Below are 20,691 nucleotides of genomic sequence, written 5' to 3'. Positions count from 1 at the left end.
TATTATCTTCACCTGCTGCTGCCGACCAAAAGAAATGAGACGGATGACAGGAAATGAGGACTTCAAAAATAGACACCTTTAATGTCAAAACGCTCAGGGATTAGCGAGAGCGGCGCACAAGGAACAGAGAAACTCTCACGCTAGTCACCGTGTGCCTCGAGACTGTGGTGGAGGAGGAAATCCTGCTGCTAGGGCTAGGAAACATCTCTGCATTCACTGGCTGGTGGAAGAGGCAGAGGTAAAAAAAAAAAAATGGACCAAAGAAGCTGGGGGTGCACCGAAATGTGACTTGCAAAACCTCGCTTTCTGCATCCCCCCTCACCTGGTGATTTCCAGTTCTCCTTCCCCAGCCCAAATCCTGCCCACGGCTGCGAGGTTGGGGCTTTGCAAGGCGCTCGTGGCTCCGTGGGACAGGGATGGCAAAGGTTTAATGAGTCCTCTTCGTTAAAAAAAAAAAAAAAAATGCATATGGAAAATATTTCTTAACTTATAGAACTCTGCTTTACTTAAAACCTCTTAAATATATTAAACATCTAATTTGGCCTCACCTCCGTGTTTATGTACATCTGCTCATAGTTCCCCTGCCCACCAGTACCTCCGCAGGGCTTTTTGCCAGCTCGGTGTCTTTGTTATCAGTTCTCTTTCACAAGTCAAACCTGAAGTCTTGGCTAGACGTGAGCTGGGCTGCGACGGTAACAGAGAGAGCTGGGCCCAAAGGAGAGGAATGCCGAGTGGTATTTTTTTCTCACTGAAACTCAACGCTGGTCCAAAGTCCAGAACTTGCTATATTGAGTCCTAGACAGGTGCCAAGACAACAAAGAAAAATAGCAACAGGAGCTTGAAATGGTGCAGACCTGAGGCTCCGCGACCGCAGAGGGCTGGGAATCAGTGGCACCAGCCCGGAGAAAGGAGGGCTCCATACAGCAGGGTCGAATCCAGCTCTCGTAGAAATAAAAAACAACCCTCAGAGCTTGGTCATATCACTCCGATAACTGAAAACAGGAGAGCAGCGAGGCTCAGCCGGTGCCATCCGTGCAGGAGCAGCAGAGACAAACTGGAGTCTCAGCGACTTCTGTCTCCGGCGCTCCCCTCTCCAAAGGTCTGGGGCTCCGGTTCCTCCTCGCTGCAGAGCTACTTGATCCGAGACGAGGCATCTCTCTTGATCTGCCAGGCATGGCCCTTGAGTCAGCAGCGCTCTCGTCTTACCCCTGCTCTGTACGCCATGCCAGCGGGACTTAAAAGTATGACTGAAGAGCCCAAAGGCTAGTGGTGAGGAGGAGGAGGAGGAGGAGGAAGGAAGGAGAGGCGTGCGGGCAGCCCGCCCCGGCCTGGAAGATGTGCAGCTTCTCAGCGTCGGGCAGGAAGACCCTGGCATCCTCCAGGGCTCCGTGGGCCGCCATGGTGAAGTTGGCATCCCCGGAGGTCACCACGTCGAAGACGCAGGACTGGAAGTAGACGTCCTCCACCGGCAGCATCTCCTTGCAGAGCGCCCGGGCCTCCTCGGCCGCCCCCCGGCCGCGAGAGCAGCACTCGCTGCGGGAGATGCGTTGGCTGCGGGGGCAGCCCCCCACGCAGAGCTGCAGGTCCTGCTCCTCCGTGAAGGCGCGTGCCACCTCCTCGGCCGCCCGGATGGAGAAGGAGAGCTGGCGGCCGGCCTGGCGGACGGCGATGGTGGTGCCGATGTACTGGGCCCGGATCTCCACGTGCCGCCCGGGGCTGAGCTCCCGGATGGCCAAGCTGCCGCCTCCCGGCCTCTCGCCGCCGTTCACCGAGCCGTCCTCGAAGGCCGCGGGCAGGTTGCCGATCTCGGCCTGGTAGACCTTCTGGTCGATGCACTCCTTCATGTTCTTGAAGATGATGGTGAGCTGCGGAGAGCACAGCGGGGAGGGGGGGGGGGGTTGGTGGGGCCCGCCCCACGGGAGGGCAACGCAGATCCCACCCGTCTTGCCCCCCGCCAGCTCGCCCACACCCCCACGGTCCTTTCAGGAAGCAATTTCCTTCCTTGATGCCCTTTAATCAGCTACAAAGCAAGGAGGAGCCAAGCCTGGACGGAGCGCACAGCGGCACCCCGCACACCCCCCAATAACCCATCCCTGGGCTGCAATGGGAGCACTCCCTGCTCCCCAAATGACCTTCACCCCTCTCGTTCTGAGCACATTAATGCCCGATCCCACAAGGGTTTAGCTGCCACTGCCCTCCCCAGCCCTTTTATCGAGGCAGGGAGCGCCCCACACCCCAAAGCACCCCAAAGCACCCCAAAGGTGAGGGTTTTTTTTTTTTGCCAAGCCCTAAGGCGCCGGCGTTACCTTGCTCGTGACCGTAGCGTTGGAGCCCTTGGCCACCGGGGCGCTGGTGGCTTGCACGAACAAATAATCATTGTCCAAGAGGGGCCAGGAGCCCTCCACCCGGCAAGTGTGGAAGTCGTCGTGGAAGGTACGGATGTGGGGGTCCCCGAAAGCCGCGCAGTGCTGGTAGCTGGGGGGCCGGCCGTGCTTGTAGAGGAAACTCTTCTCGTAGTCGCAGATATCCAGCGACTCGAAGCCCTGGTGGTTGGGAGCCGGGGGCCGGGGCCGGGGAGGGGACGTGGGGCCCTCTTTGGAGCAGTTGTTCTGGATCATCAGGTCCTCGATGCCGTGGACGGCGGAGTGGAAGGCCAGGTCGCCCCGGCACGTGCGAGCCGTCTTGCGGGTGCAGTGGGAGTAGGAGCGGAGGGCGTTGCAGTACGCCGCCGTCCTGCCAGAGCCCCGCAGGTTGAGGGTGGCGGCCACGTACTCGGAGTTGCAGCGCAGGATCTTGCACTGGGAAGAAACTGGGAGAGAAGGGACGGGGACGACGACGGCCCGGGGAGTCCCAGCAGAGCTGCTGGGGCGGGGAAGGGGCAGCCCCCACCGCCTCCCCGCCGCCGTCCCACAATGGGAGCGCCTGCAATTAGTGAGCTCGGCGGCCGGTTTAAGCCACCGGAGGGAATGAACTCGGGGTTGCCAGCTGCAGAAACGGACTGGGACCAGTGCAAAGAGGGACGGGGCTGAAGGGCTGTGCTGGGGCAGCTGGGACGTGAGATTGTACCCGGGGCACGAGCGCGGCCGCGAGCCAGCGCTGCCGTTGCGACCGTGACCCCGGGACGTGGCTCAGACGGAGATTCTTCGCCCCGGGGCTTTGCCAGGGGACAAATGGGAATTTCTGAGCTGGGAAACCCCCCTCGTCCCATTTCAGCCTTGGCCAGGCTGGGCAATCAGTCTTTTGTGATGGGTTGGACTGCACCAAGGACGTCCTGCCACCCGGGCTTCTTTCCTCCGCGCTGCCACTGCTCCGGGAGGGCTAACGAACTCATCCCAGCGGGCACCAATTAAGCTCATTAAGCAGAGGGGTTATAAAGGAGAGCAGAGCTCTGGAGGGCTCCCAGGGGCATCTCCCTGCTGCCCACCCTACAACCGTGGAGGGACGAGGGCGCTCAGTGCCTGGGACCCCAAGGAGGACCCCAAGGAGGACCCCAAGGAGGACCCCAAGGAGGACCCCAAGGAGGACCCCAAGGAGAGGCTTTTTGGCTCGCTCCAGTCCTCTCCTGAGGGCTCTGCAGTGGTGCTGCCCCCAAACCCTGGGGGCTGCAGCTCCTGCTGGCGTCCCCACCATGGACGGGGCTTTGGCACCGCTCTGCCCGGGCAGCTCCTTACCATGCCTGCAGAAGAAGAGGAGGAGGAGGAAGAGCGCTGGGAGGAAGAAGCCGGGGCTCTCCAGCTGCCCGGGGCTCTTACGGCAGGCAGCTTTCCCCATTCCAATCCATGCAGAGCCTGGGGGGTCGCTCACCCGCTGGCTGCCCCCTGCTGCATCCAGCAGCCCCCCTGTGAGCAGAGAGAGGTGGGATGGGAGAGCTGCAGCAGAAAGTGCCCAGGGCTGCAGGTTTGGAGCCACCAGCTGCAAAAACGCAGCCCTGCAGGGCTCGGCTGCACCGCTGCCTCCTGGGGAAGGTGAAATTTGGGGCAAAATCCCAGCGGGTTTGGTTTCTTTTAGCTGTTTTCAGCCACTGCAGCTCGGGGATGCTTCCTGGCATAGGCAGGAGCGGCCGATGCATGCGGAGAGGACCCGCGCTGCCCTACACGGTGGGCACAGCGTGGGCTGCTCCATCCTTCTGGCAGCCCCAGCGGGCGTGGGGCAGTGAAAACCCAAGCTCTGGAGCGCAGCATCCCAGGGCTTAGGAGCTGAAAAGCCAAATTCTTAGCGTGGCCACCGTGAAGCCCGCAGCCAGCACCGCCGGGTGCCACCAGCACCTCCTGCTCCACCCAAAAACCTCCCCCCTGCGGCCAGCACGTGGCTGCTCCCCCTCTGAGCCCCCAGCGCTGGCTCTGGGTGCAGGAGGCTCGAGCTGGCCCAAGGGCGATGCGAGGAGCACGTCGCCACTCGCTGCACGTGGCCGGGGTCCAGCAGCTGGGGACCTGAGCCCTTGGCGGCTCAGTTAGCAGCTGGTTGTTAATCAGCCTTTTGCAAACGTCCTTTTGAAGGTCCTGCACGTGAAATCTGTGTTTTTCCCCCCTTCCTCTTCATCTGTGTGCCGTGCCAGAGGCTGCTGCCCGCGGCGATGTGCCCTGGGCAGCCCCAGGAGCGCGTCCTGCCGGCGCTGCGACTGCTGGCAAGCGCAAGCTGCACGCGGGAGGGAGAAGAGCCTGAAGCCGCATCTTTTTATCAAAAATAAATAAATAAATAAATAAAGGCAGTCCTGCAGCGCTGTCTAGCACCTTCCAGCTCCCTTTGCTGTGGCTGCAGCCATCAAACAAACACCAGTAGCTGTACTGGCTGGCACGGCGACGTAGCCGCGTGTTGGCAGCCCCCCCCCCCCACCTCCGTGTCCCTCTGCCAGCTGGATTCGTGGCAAACGGGGCAGGTGTCTGGAGCAAAAAACATGCCTCAAACCTGCTGGCGAGGCTCCGGCTGCCAGCTGCTCTCGGAGGGAGCGAAACTGCTCCCTGCGGCCAGGGGCATGGGGACAGAGGTCTTGGTGGCACGGCCGGGAGCTGGGCTCACGTTTGGCACAGGAGGCACAAGCTCTGCGTGTGCTCCGAGCCCAGAGTTTGGCCCCGGAGCTGCTCGAGCAGGCTGGGAGCTGCCACGCATCCCTCCTGGAGCTGGAGACTCCAACCCCTGGGGTTGGTGGCACGGAGGGGACGTGTCCCCGGTGCGGCGCTCGGCTGATAAGCGGCTGGTTAATGTGTAACGGGACGGCCTGGGGCACGGAGAGGCCCCACCGTGGGGTCTGCAGGCAGCGGGACCTTCCTTGGGATGTCCTGATCCCAAGGAGAAAGGCAGCAGCGGTGCCTGGAGACCCTCCTGGAGACCCTCCAGGAGCCCAAGGAGGTGCCTCGGTGGTCCCTGGACAATTCCTGGGGCAGCAAAAGGTGCTTGGACACCCCACTCCTCCCATGGGGTCCCTGCTCGTGGCACCCCGGGGCACCCCTGGGTGCCTGCACCAACGTCCTGCTGCCGGCACCCTCGTCCCTGCCCTTGCTTTGACGCAGCCCCGCTCACCTGCGTCGGCTTCCTCAGGACCCCCGGCCCTGGGGGGTCCTTCCCCGGTGGCCACCCTGGGCTGCCTTGTCCTTGTCCTTGTCACCCAGCTCCTTGTCACCCACGTGCCAGCCTCCGTCCTCGGCACCTGCCTGGCCTCGCAGCCGGCTGAAAGCCGAGGTGCTGCTTCGGGGAGCAGACCCCGCTCCTCCTCTTCCTCGCTACCTTTGCTCCGGGCCTCTTCCCACCCCCCCCCCCCCCCCCCGGGGCAGGGGATGGGTGTCGAAATCGAGCCGCCTAAATTTAGCCGGGCGAAAACCCGGCCAAGAACAGCAAGCGCGGGGTGCGGAGGGAGAGGGTGCATGGCACGGGGGGACGGGGGCTGCTCGTGGCAGAACAAGCTGAAAGCCGCAGCCAGGCTCGTGTTTTAAGTGCCTCAGTCCACCTTCCTCGTGGGTTGCGGCTCGAGGAAGGGAAAACAAGGACGAAAGAGCAGCTTGGGTCCAAATCCCAGCTGGTGGTGCATCAGCAGCCACCGGAGGAGGGAGGCTTTGGGTGCCCGTTTATTTTTTGCCCCTGGACGCGCGGAGGCTTTGCAGCTCCCTTCCCTGCCCGGTATTTATGTGCGGGGTCTGTTACCTGGTAACGAGGGATAACGGGAGAGTGGAAAAAATCTTGTTTAAAAAAATAACACCCCAATCCCAGCGCAGCCTCCCGAGGTCCGTGCTGGGTGCCCGGCATCCTCCCGTCTGCCTTCCCCCGCAGCGAGCCCCCAGCACCGACACGGAGCTGGGGAATCGGTTACACGCGGGGCGGGGGCCGGGCAGGTGGAAATTCCTCCGGGAACGGCAGCCGGGGCCATCTGGGCTGGGCGAGAGCCGCTCGGCATCCCACCCAGCCGCCTCGTTTGGCCGGGGGAGATTTCGTTTGGAGGATCCAGGCTGGGGCATCCCGGCTGCCGCAGCCCCGAGGGGAGAGGCTGGGCGATGGGGCACCCCGGGACCGGGTGCTGGGGGTGCTGGGGGGGTGCTGGATCCTGAAATGAAGCCATCGGCTGCTTCAGCATCGTTGGGAGGAGGCAGCTCTCCGAGCCGGGGCTGCAGGCGTACGTTGGGTCGAGGAGGTTGGGAATTTCTCCCAGGCTGGCAGAGCGGAACGGTGCCGAGCCAAAAGCAGCTGCCGTCAAACCTCTTCGGAAAGCCAGCTCCCCGCTTCCCACCAGAGGAATCAGCTGGAGGTTTGGGAGGTGCAAAACCCCGATCCCGCCAGCTGGGTCCCCGAATCCTGCCACCATGAGGCTGGGGAGCTGTCTGCAGAGCAGCTGGACTCGCCCCAACCCTCCTGTCCTGAAGGATGAGGGCTTCCCAAGCACTGGGAGTGGGGAAAGACCCTGGTTGTGGTGTGCAGCAGGCGGTGGGGGGCTTTCTCTGAGCATCACCCACGTGGACGCTCATCTGGGGAAGGCTGGAGGTCGAGCTGGTGCCATCACGGCTCAGCCCCAGCCCCAGCACCACGAGTTTGGCAAGGCTTTGGTATCGCAGGATGGTTTGGGCTGGAAGGGACCTTAAAGATCACCCGGTTCCAACACCACCCACTGCGTCAGGGTCTAACCCCGGGGCTTTCGAGGTTGGATTCGCTCCGGGAGAGCAGCCCCCGCTCAGCTCCGAGCTGCAACCCCCTGCTACGGGGGTCATCGGGAGCACCCCGGGGGGGTTGCACCCAAACCAGCCAGCGTGGAGGGGGACGCTCAGCAAATCACACCTCAAGCACTGGTCTCAGAGGAGCTGCCTGCCTCCATCAGGGCTTTGGATGCACGTGGCCGGGGGGCAGAGCAGCCTCCAGCATCGCTTGCCGTGCCGCTGAGCGCCTCCAGCTCGTGCACCCGAGCGTCCCTCGGGTACGGGGCCAGCCAGGGAGGAGCCGTGAGCATCGTCCCCGTGCCTGCTCCCACCTCGGGATCACGGGTGGAAGAGGAGCAGGTGCCTGAGAAGCCAGGATTCGCCAGGCAGAGGGTGCCAGCTCCTTGGAAGAGAAGCTCTCGCTTCCCTCCGACGGAGAGGGACGCGTGCGCGGTGCTCGACCCCACCGCCTTCACCACGCCGGGCACGGAGCCCCCTCCCCTGTCCCACCCAGCACAGAGGATCCCCGTGCTCCACTCACCCCGGCAGCAGTGGGTCGTGCTGCCCAATGCCCCCAGCACCTCGGGCACGAATCCTGCCCTGGCTTCGCTCCGGGGTGGCAGCGAGGGGGGAATCGAGCCCGTTACTGCCCGGGGCTCGGTGGGGAGGGAGCGGAAAACAGCTGAGCTTTACGACAGCCCGATCCGTCACCGCAGGAGGAGAGGGGCTAAGTCGGTGCTTTAAAAATAGCCAGCAGTATTTTTGATCCCGAAAGCCGGATTCCAGTGGGGAGGGGAAGGGAAAGGGAGGGAGAGCCCAAGGTTTCCGCACAGCACGCGCCACGCGTGGGGTGGGCGCGGGGTCCTGGTGGGACCGGGAGGAGCTGCGGGTCCTGGGGGTCTCCACGGGCTCTGCAGCCTGAATCCCACCTCTGGGGACCCCGGGGAGGGCTCCCATTTCGGCTGCACCCCGAGCGCAGAGCACCCGCATGGAGCAGAGGGCCTGCGGGGATGGGCCCTTCTCCCAGCCCTGCGAGGAGGGAGCTGGAAAACCCAACGGGGCTGCAAATCTTTAACAAAATTCAGGTTTTCTTCCAGGTTTCGCCAGCTTTCCCGCTCCTTGCTGGGAGGAGCAGAAACCTCGGTGCTGCAGCCGGAGAGGGGAGACCTCGAGGAGACCAGGGGAGGCCTGGGGAGCTGCACCCTACAACCTGCACCCCCTGAGCCCCCTGCCCGCACCCACACGGGGCTGGCATCCCTCGGCCCCCTTTGGAGCAAAAGATCCCAGTCCCGTGCCCGGGCAGCGCTCCCGAGATGCCACCGTGCAGATAAATCACCCACCCACGGCACCTGCTCAGCAGCTGCGGGGCTGGGGAGCTCTAAAAAAAGCTGGGAGCAGATGGGGCCGGACCCCCCCACCCTTATTTTTAATTTTTTTTAACACCCTACTTGCTTTGGCCAGCGGTGCGGGAAGGCGGCGATGCCGGGGGGGCAGCTTTGGAAAGCATCGCGCTGCCTCCCCCTGCCTCAGTTTCCCCATCCCTTACTGCAGCTCCCCGGCATCCCCACGGTCCCGGGGGGGGGATTTGGGGCCGGGTCCCGCTGCGTGGGTGCTGCTGGGGGCGGGGGTCCCCCCCCTTTTTGTCCCACTCCCCGTGCGCAGAGCCCAGGCAGGGCGCAGGATGCGCCCAGGGGCTGGTGGAGAGGGGAGGGGGGACCCTTGGGGACAGCGGGGACACGGGGCCACCAGGTGGCAGCAGCACGTCGCGAGTGGCAGCAGGGACCCGTGGGGAGGGGGGGGACTGTGGGGACGGCCCTGCCGGGGCCAGCGAGGGGCGCGGGGGGGTTTTTGGGGGGGTCCGCTCCGTGCCTCAGTTTCCCCACTCCTCCTTCCACGCGGCCCGGTTAAAGGAGGGGTAAAACCAGGCTGGGGAGGGGGAGGGCATGGAAATCACCCCCGGGGGGGTCTTGGGGAGAGGTCCCGGCCCTCTAGGGCTCGCCCACCCAGCTCCAAGCTGGTGGCAAAACTGGGGAGAATCACCCGGGGTTGTTTCCGTTGGGCAGCAGCTGGTGCTGGGATTTCGAGATGGTTTTTGGATGCTTTGAGCAGAGATTTGGGGAAAAGAGGAGAGGGGCTGGGGGGGGGACACATCTCTGCCCATGGCTGTCCTGCAGGGAAGGGATTTTCCTCACTCCTGGATGGAAGGAAATGAATTCCCAGCTGCAGCCCAAGAATACCTGGAAATGGTTGGGTTTGAAAGGGGGAAAAAAATAAAAACAGCCTTCAATTTATGGGATTGTTTAGGAAGGGAAATAGAGAAATATCCACACACGCACACCCCCCGATGCGTGAGGGATCGGAAAATGCAGTAAATCACCCGGAGACTTCCCAAACTCGGTGCAATTGTGTGGCTGTGACACGGGACTCGAGGGGGCTTCCTCTCCGGGGCCTGGGCTGGGAGGGGAGGAAGAAACAGAGGGGGGGGTCCCGGTGCCCCCATTGCCCTGCCGAGCTGCGTTTCGGGGCAGGAGACCGAAACCCTTGGGCGTGAGGCGCGTGTGCGCGTGGGCACGGAGCGTGCAAGGGGTGTGCAAGGCACATGAGTGTAAGCCCAGCGTGTGCAAGGCGTGCAAGCGTGGGTACCCAACAGCCGGGGGGGCGCACAGCAGTGGAGGAGCACATTTGGGTTTTCCAGGCACCCCCTGCCCCTGCGCTCTCCTGGGGCGCTCTCCGGGCACGTCCCCGGTGCCACTCGCCGTCACCCAGCCGTGTGGCACCGGGTGCCCCGTCCCAACCACCTCCCCACCACGTCTGTGGTCCCTGCGGCGGGGCAGCAGCCCTGACCCCATTGCCTGCCACCCTTAGGTGCCCCTAAAATCGGGGTGCGCCCGCTTCGCCCCTGCCGAGCTTTGCAATTTGCCCTCACACCAGGCAGCCGGGAGCGCCGTGCTCTGCTCCAGCGCTCTCGGAGCTCGCTGGCAGCAAACGGGGCTCCGAATCCGACCCGGAGCACGGGGAAAGGCGTGAATCCCCAGAGATTAGAGGGTTGGGTTGTTGATTTTTTTTTTTTTTTTTTTTTTTCCACAAAGCCATTCAGGGCCTGGAAAGGCTGCCTCTGTCCCCTCGAACCAGTCCGGCTCGCCGGCACTGCTATGCAAATCGGGCAGAGCTTTTGCAGGCGACATTTGGGACCTGGATGTGCAGGAGCTGCCGGGGTAAGGCACTGCTGGGGCCGGCGGGGCTGCTTGGAGAGAGGCAAAACGAGAGAGGAATGGGTAATTGGTCTCCGTGCTTAACGAAGGGTCAGCGCGGGGTTCGGCAGCGCGGTCGGCGTGCTTTCGCTCTCCTTTTTGCACCTGGGGATTAGGAAAAAAAAAAAAAAAAAAGGCGATGTTTGGAGGGGGGAAATGTGCTTTTTATGTCACTATTTCCAACTAAAATGTCTTTAATCTCCAGCTGGGGAGGGAAAAGGGAGAGCTCCCAGCCCAGCCGCAGAGGAGCCAACAGCATCCGATGCCGTCGCTTCGGCTTTGCTGGCGAAACCCTGCTGGGAGCTGCAAGCACGGCTCTGGAGGCAAAGCGCAGCTCCCTGCCTCCCTCAGCAGTCCCCAAAACCCCCCAAACCCCCCAGATTCCCCCTCCTCATGCAGCAAATTCGGCACCCCCAGGCGACCCCAGCACCCCCGGTCCCGGCGCGATGCCGCCGGCGCGGTCGGAGCCCAGCAGCGGCCGCTCGCCGCCGCCTCGCCAACTTTTAATTGCTTTCCTCTGATTTTCTGCTGCCTCCCGTTTTCTCCTGTTTTCAGAAATAACAACAGCAGTAACGCAGCGAGTAGGATTTTCGTTTCGGCAGCGGCCGTGCTGGGGTTTGGGGCGCAGGGCTGGGGGACCAGCACCGTTTCCTTTGTCCGTGGGGCAGGGCAGTGATGGGTTAATGCAGAAAAGCCGGGCTCGACCTGGCCCATCCACACAAACCTGCCCCTCTGGCGTAAGTAGTGTGCAGGGCTGCTGGTTTTTTTTCTTTTTTTTTTTTAATTTAATAGACTCCTCCGTCAGTGCCACTCGCGGGCCTGCCCGCTGCTGACGCTCGCCAAAACTCTTTTCCTTCGCCAAACTTTTGCCGAGGTCGGGGGCTCGGGCAAAACAAATAAATTGTGGTTTAGGGGATGGTGAAGTCAGCTCTGGGGGGGGCTGCAGGAGGCCGTGGTGATCCCTTCCCTGCAAAACGAGGGGAAGATAAAAAAAAAAAAGCAGCCATGTGCCTCTTTGTGAGGGGAATGAAAACGGGTCCCGGCGGCCGCCAGCGCTGTGGTAGGCACAGGCGCCGTGGGAAATGGGTGCCCTCAAAATAAGGGAAATCAGCCCAAAGTGGAACCACAAATGCCAAAGCGATGGGTGGAGGTGTGGTGAGGTGCTGGGGCACTGCTGGCCCCAGCCGGGTGCCAGGGGGTGCCCCCAGGGGGCTGCAGCCCCCCCCCTGCCCGAGGGTGCGCGAGGGCTGCGTCGTGCCTGTCCCATCCGGGCATCTTTTCACCTGGCCGTGGCCAGTTTGGGGGAGGAATTAAAAATCTGGAATAAACACACGCTGAGGTTCTGGTGGGACAGCCAGGAGCTGTCCTACGAGGCTTTTTTCCCCCAGGCAGACCCCAAGGGTGATCCCGCAGTGGCTCCTGGCCGTGCACCCCCGGGGGTTCACCCTTGCTCCTGTTTCATCCCCTGGCGTGTGGGGCAAAAAGGCCGGCATCAAAGGAGCTGTCCCTGAAGCACCCAGCCCGATGCAGCCGCCTTCAGCTGAAGATTTCACTCAGCTTCTTTAAAACAGGAAAAATGTGGTGAAAAAGCAAAAAGCAAGGGACAGCCCCATGCCAGCAGCCGGCGTTCACCGCAGCAAGTCAGGGTCCTAACCCGGAGAGCTTCCCCCCGTGGCATCCTGGCTGATTTTCCCTTTCTTCCCCTGCCCATCGCTGTCTCCAGCCTTCAGCTTCGGCTCTGTTGGGTTTTATTTCCCTGGGGGATGCTGCCTGTTTTTTTGTGGTGCTCCCAAACCCGAGCCCAGAAATCCCCCCGCTGCTGGCGACGCTGGCTAAAGGCAACGCAGCGCCGGACCCTTGGGTGGCTGAGCCAAAAACTGCCCCAAGGACCCCGAGTTTGCCACAAAAATCTTCCCAGATGCAGACTCCACGCTCTGTATTCACACTCTGTAATTCCTCCTCTCCTCGCAGGCACCTCGGCGAAGGCGCTGAGCGTGGGAAGCATCGCGCAGAATTAATTTTGTAGGGTCAGGCGGTGGCCGGAGCCATGCCCAAGGTTTTTTGGTTCAACAGCTGCCCTGAGAGCAGGTACCTTGGGAAAGAAACGCCGCCGAAGAGGTTGCGTCGTGTTTGAATGAATCATCTGCTTGTTTTTTTGTTTTTTTTTTTTTTGTCTTGGCGAGAGATTTTAATGCAATCAGCTCCTCCAGAAAAGGGACAATAGCAAAGCGGGGTAAATATATTGTCCTGTGACCACAAAACAAAGCCTGTCAGGGAAATGGAATGAAGGGTTGAAAAATGGGATTTCGGGAGGAAATATTGACCTGGCGTAAGAACAAATGTTATTTTTGCAGGATGAGGAAAGCGAGCCTGGCTTAGGGCTACCTGGGGGCAGAGGAAAAGTTCCCCGAGCTGCTGAGAAGTGTGAATTGGGGCTGACTTTGCCCGCTGGAGTGTTTGCCACCCAAAACATTTGGGAAGTCCCCTTCTAAAGCCAAACAATTAACACAGCCTGAAAAGAAAACAGCCAAGAGACACAGAGGGGTTTTCCCGAATCTGTTTTTGAGGGGACCCCACAAAGAGCCTGGAATGTGTTTGTGCCAAGGCCCCTTTTCGTGTCGGGGCCCTGAATCGGGTCCTGGCTTTTGGGATCAGGTCCTGGCTTTTGGGATCGGGTCCTGGGTTTTAGGATTGGGGCGGTGTGACCCTGCAGGTGCTGTGGGCAGGGGAGGAAGCCCCCAGGGACATCGGGGCAGGAGGGACGAGCTCAAAGTGCCCCCGCACCGCTCACCCCTCGCCGTTTGCTGCTTCCCAGCCCCGTCGCTCTGCAGCCGCAGGGAAGTTGGGGCAGCAGCCACACTTCGCAGAGCCTCCGCCAGCTCCTGGGGGAAAGAAATAGGATATGAAACATGCCTAAAATTTTAACAAACGGGCTTCTAACAGGAAAATCCCCTCTTGAGCAGGGGACGATGGCCCGGCACCCGCCGCAGCTGCTCCATCCCCTTCCCGTGCCATGGGTGCAGGATGCGGTGCTGAGCCCCGGAGCTCGTGCCACCTGTGTGGCCGCCTGCGGCCGGTAAGAAGCCAATTTTGGGGCATTTTCCACCTCTGCGTGGTCCGCAGGTGGAAATGAGCTCGCACAAAGTCCAGCGCCAGCGAGGGACCCGAGTCCCAAAGGGCGACTTCAATACAAATCCTTCAGCTTTGTTAAAAGACATGCTAAATACCCCTGGGCACACAAGGACCTTCCAGGAGCCGGAGAATAGAGCCGGTTTGTTATGTAGGGCATTATCCAGCCTCAATTGCTTTATTTTTTTTAAATCCTACTTAATGGTATTAATCTGCAAGTATCTTTTCTGCTCCTTTCTGAGCTAGCCGCGGAGGCACGCCGGGCTTTCCCTGGAGGACTCGCTGCCTTTTCCTTCGAGGAACGGGCAGAGCGGCCCCGACCTTCACAAAAAACGCTCTCGGCTGCTGCAAAAGGAAAAGTTAAAAGCCGGGAGCACCCGAGGGAGGCCGGGGAAGGAGCAGGCTGCAGGACTTCGGCTGGCAGCCGTGCCCCGTTTTTTGGGGGGAAAAAGCTACCCAAAAAGTCCAGAGCAAGCTCTGCTCTCCCTGCTCCCTCCCCGTTCATTTTATTATTATCATTATTTTTTTTTTCCCCAAATTTCAGCAGCTCAAAGCTCCGAGGGGGATTTTTTTTTTTTTTTTTTTTTCCGAGGCACCTCCATGCTTGCCTCATCGAGGTTCGGATTTTGACTCGGGCTGTGGCAACAGGGAGGGAAAATAAATTCCTGGGGATAAAAGCAGCTCTGCGATGTGGCGTTAGAGGCACAAAGGTGTCAGCAACACGGCGCCGATGAGGTTGGTTTAACACCGCTCTGAGCCTTTTAAAGCACAAATTAATGAACTTGAGACCGACGCGATATTGACGGTGATCTTTCCTTCCTAATTTGCTTGCTTTTGCATTCGTTTTCCTGCTCAGTGCTCGCCGGGTCTGACAAGGGCTCCTCGCTCTGGGCTGGCTCAGAGGGGAGAGGCTGCGGTCCAGCAAGGTGGGTTTTAAATAATTTCTGGCCATCACAACCGGGCTGAACGCCGTGGCAAGCTCTGACAGGGAGCGGGGAGAAGCGAGCTGCTGCTTTGGGGTCTTTTCTGGGGGAAAAAAAAAAAAAAAAAGGACTCGCTCACGTTTCTGGGGAGGATTACCAGCGAGGTCGGGCGGCTCTGCAAAGAAAGGAGGCAGCTGGAGGAAAGGGAGAGCCCGAACCCGCAGGATGTTCGGGCAGGAGCCTCCTGGTTTCCTTTATTCTCCAACCAGGCAGCCGAATTCCTGGCTTGGGAAGCAGCAACTTCCCACGCAGGGGTGCTGTGGGTTCGGGTCCCCCCTGCTCTGAAGCTGTGCCAGCAGCGGAGGGGTCGCGTTCAGCTTTCCCCGCTTTAATTCCTTTTCCCACTTCTCCCGGCTTTTGTGCTTAGAAAAAAAAAAAAAAAAAAACAGGCACGAAAGAGCGGTCCTGCAGCCCGTGGCTATTCAGGGGGATGTGGAGGCTGCAGATAAATATCTGTGCTTTGAAAAGAAGAGGGTTTATCCTTTTTTTTTCTTTATTTTATTTTTTTTTCTCTTCCATTTATTATTATCTCTAAACACAGCACTAAAAATACCTGGGCTTCAGGCTGGTGGCATCCTCAAACCGCCTGCTCCGAGCCGCTGCTCCTCTTTGTAAATTCAGAGGACGTCCCCCGGCCCCGCAGAAGTGATGTATTCGTGTCCTTATTTTATAGAAATTTTATAGATTTCCTATAATCAACTTCTCTGGCTTTTGCTAAAGGTTACTTTGGGGCCTTTTTGATTTTTAAACAGAACAAAGAGATGGATTTAGCCCTCCTTGGTTTAAATAAAAGGTGTCAGGACTTTTGGGTCACAAAACACGAGGACGAGGAGGGCTTGTGGGCAGCAGAAGCGGCCGCCTTCTGCTTCCAGAACGGCAGCAATTATCTAAATTACCTGAATTATCTGAATTATCCTTACGTCTCCCCCGGGATGGGATACCCAGCTAGGAAGTGGGACCACCAGAATAGCGCTGGGGCGGGAGAGAAAACCCAGCCGGAGTAGCACAGCCGTGGGTAAGGTGGGTAGGGAAGGGTTCACGGGGGGAAATCGGGGAATTATCGGGGTGCCTACGCTCCGTGGTACCCACCAGGGATGGATTAATCCCAAAAGTGGCCTCTGCACAGTGCGGGGACAGGGCAGGAGGGTCCCAATTTCTCCCCGTCCACCCCGAGCCCAGCCACACTGAGCCTCATCCTCCATCCCATGCGCAAAAACTTTTCGGGACCTGTTTCATCCTAGTGAAAAGTCCCGTGGGTTGATCCCCACGAGCCTTAACGTGCCTCGCAACACGAAATGGAAATTTTTGTGCTTTCTGGTTGAGCCCAGAGTGCAGCAGCCTCGCGGCCGGGGAGCCGAGCAGGCGTGCGCCGTGCGCTTTGGTGGGGTAAATGCGTCGGAGAAGAGGCACGGACCTGTGGCAGGTTTTGGGGGTACCCGTCACCCCCGGGGCTTTTCCCAAACCAGGGGGATGAGGGAGGCAGAGCCCATCCTCAGCCTCGCCGCTGCACGGGGCCCGGGTGCTGCTGCTGCCGCCTGGGGAAGCGGAGGGTGTTCGCTGCCGCGTCGCCCTTTGGTGCCGTGCAAAACGTCGTTTTTTTGGTGCTCGCTGCCCTGATTAAAATTTTGCTGCATCGCCACCCTGTCCTGCGCAGCTCCCGGCTCAAACCCCAAATTAAATCAGACAAATTTGCCCTCGCTGGCTGGCACAGAGCTCCCCGGCGTGTGGGGCCATCGGGGCCCTGCAGGCTGAGCCCCGTGGGCTCCCGTCCCCATCTGTGCCAGGAGGGAAGTTTTCCCTTCTTGTTTTTTCGGCATTTGGGATCTCTCACCTGTGGCCAGCTACGCCACGGGAGGAATTTAAGAGCCGGGAGGCGCGTACAGAGGCAGGGAAATTGCTGTGGAGAGGGGAATGCTGAAAAAATTCAGCCTCCGTGCCCCCTCCGTAAGAGGTCTCCGAAAGGATTTGGGGGTAAATTTGGGCTCCCTCTGAAGCTCGGGGAGCTGCAGGGATCCCAAGGGATCTGCACAAAGCCGTGCCGGGAAGGTTCGGGCTGGGCAATGGGAGAAATTCCCTCAGCCTCTGGTGAAGTTGGTGCCCCGTGCCTGTCGGTGTCCCGGAGGAAAATGCCCTCGATATTCGACTTTAATTTGTGGCTAGCCCTAAGGAGATGGGGTGGTTGGGCTCGACTGGACCCAAAGGTGTCCCTAACGGAGCTGTCCTGTTCTTTTGGGGCCGTGTGGGGTTTTCTGCAGGGCTTTTATGGAACTTATGGAACCTGGGGTTTTGCCCCGCACGATTGGGGAAACCGAGGCACGGAGCGAGCCGGCGACATCCCCAGCACCTGCTGCAAAACCCCACAACCAAACCGGGCTGAGTCCAGCTGGGGACACCCAAGGACGTGGTCTTGACACCTCCGAGCACCCCAAAACCATCCCAAAGCTGGGCTCTGTCCGCACCGGGCCCCCCCAGCCCCGCTCAGCCCCACCGGCTGCGGCCCCACGGCGGGGCGAGCCCGGCGCAGCGCCCCGGGGGGCGGAGGGGAGCCCCCACACAGCCGCACCGTGTGAATTAACCAACTTTGTTTTCCACCAGGCTTTTCCCTTAATAGCCGTCCCCCTCCCCCTCGCTTTTGCCGGCGTTTGAGGAGAAGTGAGGCGTGAGAGATCCTTTGGAATAATGAGGTGTAATTAGCCCTGGCAGCTCTTATCTTCCACTCCCCCCCCCCCCCCCCCTTCAATTAGATTGAAATAAAAAAAAATAAAAAAAAAAAATAAAAAAGGGGGGGGAAGAAAAGGGAAAAAAAAAAAAGAGGGGGGGAGATAAAGGAAGGTGGAGAGGGAGGGAGGCAAGAAAAAGTTGGGTGCCTCGTCCAGCTCCGTCCTGAGCCCCGAGCATCCCTGGGGAGCGGCACGGGGTGGCCACGGAGCCTCCTGGCCCTCTCCTTCCCCATCCCGCCCCCGATTTACACCTCCAATTCCCTCCCTGCCTTCAATTCCCACCTGCAGCATCGCCCGGCACGGCGGTGGCTGCGGTGCAAAGGGGTTGGGGACGGAGCTGAGCCGGGCAGGATCCGTCCGCGGCCGCGCTGCCTTCGGCCTCCCCGTCCCTCCCGCCTCGACCCCGCGTCCCCGCGCCTGCCCCGCTGCCATTCCCTGATCTTTCGTCCCCGTGACCCTGATCTTCAGGCTGACAGGCTGATGGATGGGCAGCGCCCCGGTGATTTACCGCGTCCTTTAATATTTGGCCGGGCGGCCAAGGCCCTTGGGCAGCCGGCGGGGCTGGGGGGAGACGGCCGGGAGATTTGTCAACCTTTGAGGCGGGGAGGCGGGAGGGAGGAAAGTGCCCTGTCTGTCCGCGGTGATTTATACACGATCGCTGTGATTAAATTGGCCTTAGCTAATGATAACTAACTAGTCAGGGGCTGACCTTTCTCTGACAATGGAAGGGGGCCGGGAGCCACGCTGCTGCAGGGTGTCTAATGGGGATGTTTCCTCAGCCAAGACACCACTTTTTTATTATTATTATTATTTATATGTCTTTTTTTTTTTTTTTTTTTTTTTTTTTTTTCCCCTAAGAAATGGTTTCCTGGCCGTCCCCGTGTACAAAGCTGCAGGACACCGTGCGCCCCCCTCCCAGGGTCCGAGCGGCCCCCCGGCCTCCAGCGCCGTGCGCCGCGGCAGCACGCAGGTACCTGGGCCCCGAGGGACTGCGGGGAACGGGAGAGGAGAAGCAAATGGGGCGGGTGGATTTCATCAGGGACCCGTGCACACTTCCAGCAGGAAGCCTCAACCGAGCTGGACTTGATTTAGGGCTGTGCCGAGGTGGCCTCAAGCCTGGAAGCCTCCGGCCCCAAAGCTGGACCTCCACGCATGCCTCCCTCTCTCCATCCTGCCCTCTCTCTCCATCCCTTTCTCCCTCTCTCCATCCCTTTCTCCCTCTCTCACTCTCCATCCCTTCCTCCTTCTCCATCCCTGCCTCCCTCTCCAGCTCTCCCCTTCCCCTCCATCCCTTTCCCCGTCCATCCCCATCTCTTCCCCCGCTGCGTCTCCAACCCCGTTCCCATGGAGGGGACAGCCCGTGTCGCCCTGCCGAGCCACGAAGGGCGGATTTGAAATGATCCAAATGAGCTTTTCCACCTTAAATTGTATTTTTTGCCTCTTCTCTGCCCTAAAAAAATCCCACAGCCCTTGAGGGAAAGCCCCTGACCGCCCCCAGGTTGGGTATTTTTCCCACCACATCCCTTTACACGGCGTTCTCCAATCTCGGTGTTTTTGTCCCATTTCAGCCGCGTGTTGGTGCCATCACCCCTGGATCGCTCCCCAGCTGGGAAACCACCTCGAGACGTCCCCGAAGACCCCAAAGATGTGCCGGAGGCTGGAGGAAAGGGGAAAAAGGACCAAAAACCCACCGGGACCGGCCGCCTCGGTGCGCCCCGTGCCCCCCCGGCCCCGCGGATAATAGCGGGGCTGCGGGGGCGATTTCACGGAGATTAACCCCGTGCCTCGCGCCGGGGCTGCCGCTGCCCTCGACACCGCTCCCCGAGTGTATCAAAGGCGGATTACAGCCAGATCAGCCCCGTGGCCGGATTTATTAGCGGCAATTTATCACGTGGAGGCAGCCGGGGAGGGTGGAAGGCCAAGGGCAGGGGCGGAGGAGCCCGGCCTCCCTGCGGGGACCCGCGGCGTCGGCGGGGAGACCCCGGTTGAATTTTTGGGACGGGGTCGGTGTTTCCTCCCAGTTCCCCAAGGATTTTGGTGCAGGTTGGGAAAAGGCAGCTCGAGGCGGGGAAGAGGGGAAGCCTTCAGCCTCGCCGCACCCCGAGCTACCCCTCTGCACCTCCCCGGGGCTGGGGAAGGGAAATGGGCACCCGGCACCGCTCTGGGAGGGCCGGAGGGTGCCGAAACCCCTCGGGGCCGGGGACGTCGCACGGGGCACATGGCATGTGGCACGAGGCTCACACCGATGCCACCAGACCCCAGCGGCCACCCCGGGCACCCCCAGCCCCCTGCAGCGCGGGGACACCCGGCTCCGGGCGCGCGGCTGAGTCGGGGGAACGAGCCTGGAAGAGGTTAAAGTGGGGCGAGCGGGGAGAGAAGCCTCGGAACGGGGCGTTTTAATGACATTCCATTAAAGCTCCCTTTGGGGCCAGCGCGGCCGCCATGTGCTCCACATTCTCATGGTAATTATGAGACATCTGTATAGAGGCTCTTTTCTCATCAAAGATGGCTCTCTTCAAAGACACTCCTGGGAAACCCTTCACCTCTGACCCGGGGGGTCAGCGCTGAAACAGTGGCTCTATAGTGCGCGTTACTGTAAAGCCGAGTATCCTTTTTCCTCCGCTAACCTGACCAGGTCCCGGCTTTTCATGCGGGCCCGCGTTGAGCCGAGGGGGTGGGGGGCACCGGTTTGGGGACGGGACCCCCCCCCCCCCTCCACCCCTCCGGCGGTCACCGTTTCGGCAGCCCCGGCCACGGGTGCCGCCGCCGCCCGCGCTGACCCCGGCCGTGGCGATCAAAGAGGGAAGAAAAGGGTTTTAATGAGCGGGGCCGGGGCGGCGTTCTCCCTTTCCTTTGCGCTGGAGAAGGGGGACCCCGATGTCCTCCTCCCCGCCACGCCACGGCAAATCCCACCCCGGCTCCTGCGCCGAGTCCCTGGGGAGTGATTTTGGGGGGTCACGATACGAAAACAGCCCTCTCCAAACGGTGTTCCCATGGCCGGGGACGTGCTCCACGGTGCCACCGGGCTCAACGCCGGTTCCGCGGCGTGGCGAGGCCACCCCGTGTCCCCACATCCCACGGGGACGTTTCCACCCCAAACAGCATCACCGCCCTCGGTGTCCCTTGGGTGCCACCTCCCCAGGCAGGGGACAGCGGGGCGGAGAGGACGGGTGCCCGGCGGTCCCCCCCCTTGGGGTGGCTCCGTCCCTCCGGCACGGCAGCGGCGCACGATCCCCGCGGCCCTTTCCAATAAGTGGCAAATGATTCTTCGTCCTGTCGCTCCCCGGCGGCAATAAACCTTCATCACAATGAAGTCATTTGATTTCCGCGTCCTGTAATCGCGCGGCGATTTGGCGTTAATTAACGAGCGCTTACGGGAAGGGACGGCTGCGGGAGAGAGCGCTGCGCTTTTCCAGATGACGGATGGCCTCCAGCGCCCACCGAGAGCCCCCCGCAGCCCGGCCTCGCACCCGGCCGGGACGTCCCAAGAGGG

The 20,691-nt window shown here is 60.9% G+C and overlaps 1 protein-coding gene and 1 long non-coding RNA gene across 6 annotated transcripts; one reads left to right on the top strand and one right to left on the bottom strand.

Annotated features, from left to right (window-relative positions):
- Positions 1–54: 54 nt before the first annotated feature.
- On the bottom strand, positions 55–7,797 carry HJV (hemojuvelin BMP co-receptor). 5 transcript variants are annotated; one of them, XR_014619207.1, is made up of 6 exons: positions 5,518–7,576; positions 3,672–3,839; positions 2,307–2,809; positions 549–1,865; positions 323–439; positions 55–220 (listed from the first exon to the last, which is right to left on the bottom strand). XR_014619207.1 is itself a non-coding variant. In XM_084303396.1 (4 exons), exons 2-4 carry the CDS (start codon positions 3,769–3,771, stop codon positions 1,236–1,238), a joined length of 1,233 nt encoding a protein of 410 aa, XP_084159522.1. In that variant the 5' UTR covers positions 3,772–3,839; positions 7,657–7,797; the 3' UTR covers positions 55–1,235. The 5 variants fall into 5 exon arrangements, 2 of the variants coding, with proteins under 2 accessions (XP_084159522.1, XP_084159521.1); XR_014619205.1 differs by having other exon boundaries at positions 323–1,865; XR_014619206.1 differs by having other exon boundaries at positions 55–439.
- LOC311220045 lies at positions 1,730–20,511 on the top strand. The gene is made up of 3 exons (XR_014619208.1): positions 1,730–1,860; positions 18,057–18,168; positions 18,767–20,511. It is a non-coding gene; the product is annotated as an uncharacterized lncRNA (long non-coding RNA).
- Positions 20,512–20,691: the final 180 nt, after the last annotated feature.

This window comes from Netta rufina, assembly GCF_964035555.1.
Source record: "Netta rufina genome assembly, chromosome: 29".
NCBI classification, from domain to species: domain Eukaryota; kingdom Metazoa; phylum Chordata; class Aves; order Anseriformes; family Anatidae; genus Netta; species Netta rufina.
Note: the sequence above shows the minus strand (reverse complement) of the source record. Positions and strands in the feature narration are given on the sequence as shown.

Coding starts and splice junctions, on each gene's coding strand:
- HJV (XM_084303395.1), bottom strand. CDS start 5,860: ATGCACCCTCTCCCTCCGCACCCCGCGCTTGCTGTTCTTGGCCGGGTT. Junction 2,810..3,671: donor CCTCTTCTTCTGCAGGCATG/GTAAGGAGCTGC, acceptor CTTCTCTCCCAG/TTTCTTCCCAGTGCAAGATC. Junction 1,866..2,306: donor ACGCTACGGTCACGAGCAAG/GTAACGCCGGCG, acceptor TGCTCTCCGCAG/CTCACCATCATCTTCAAGAA.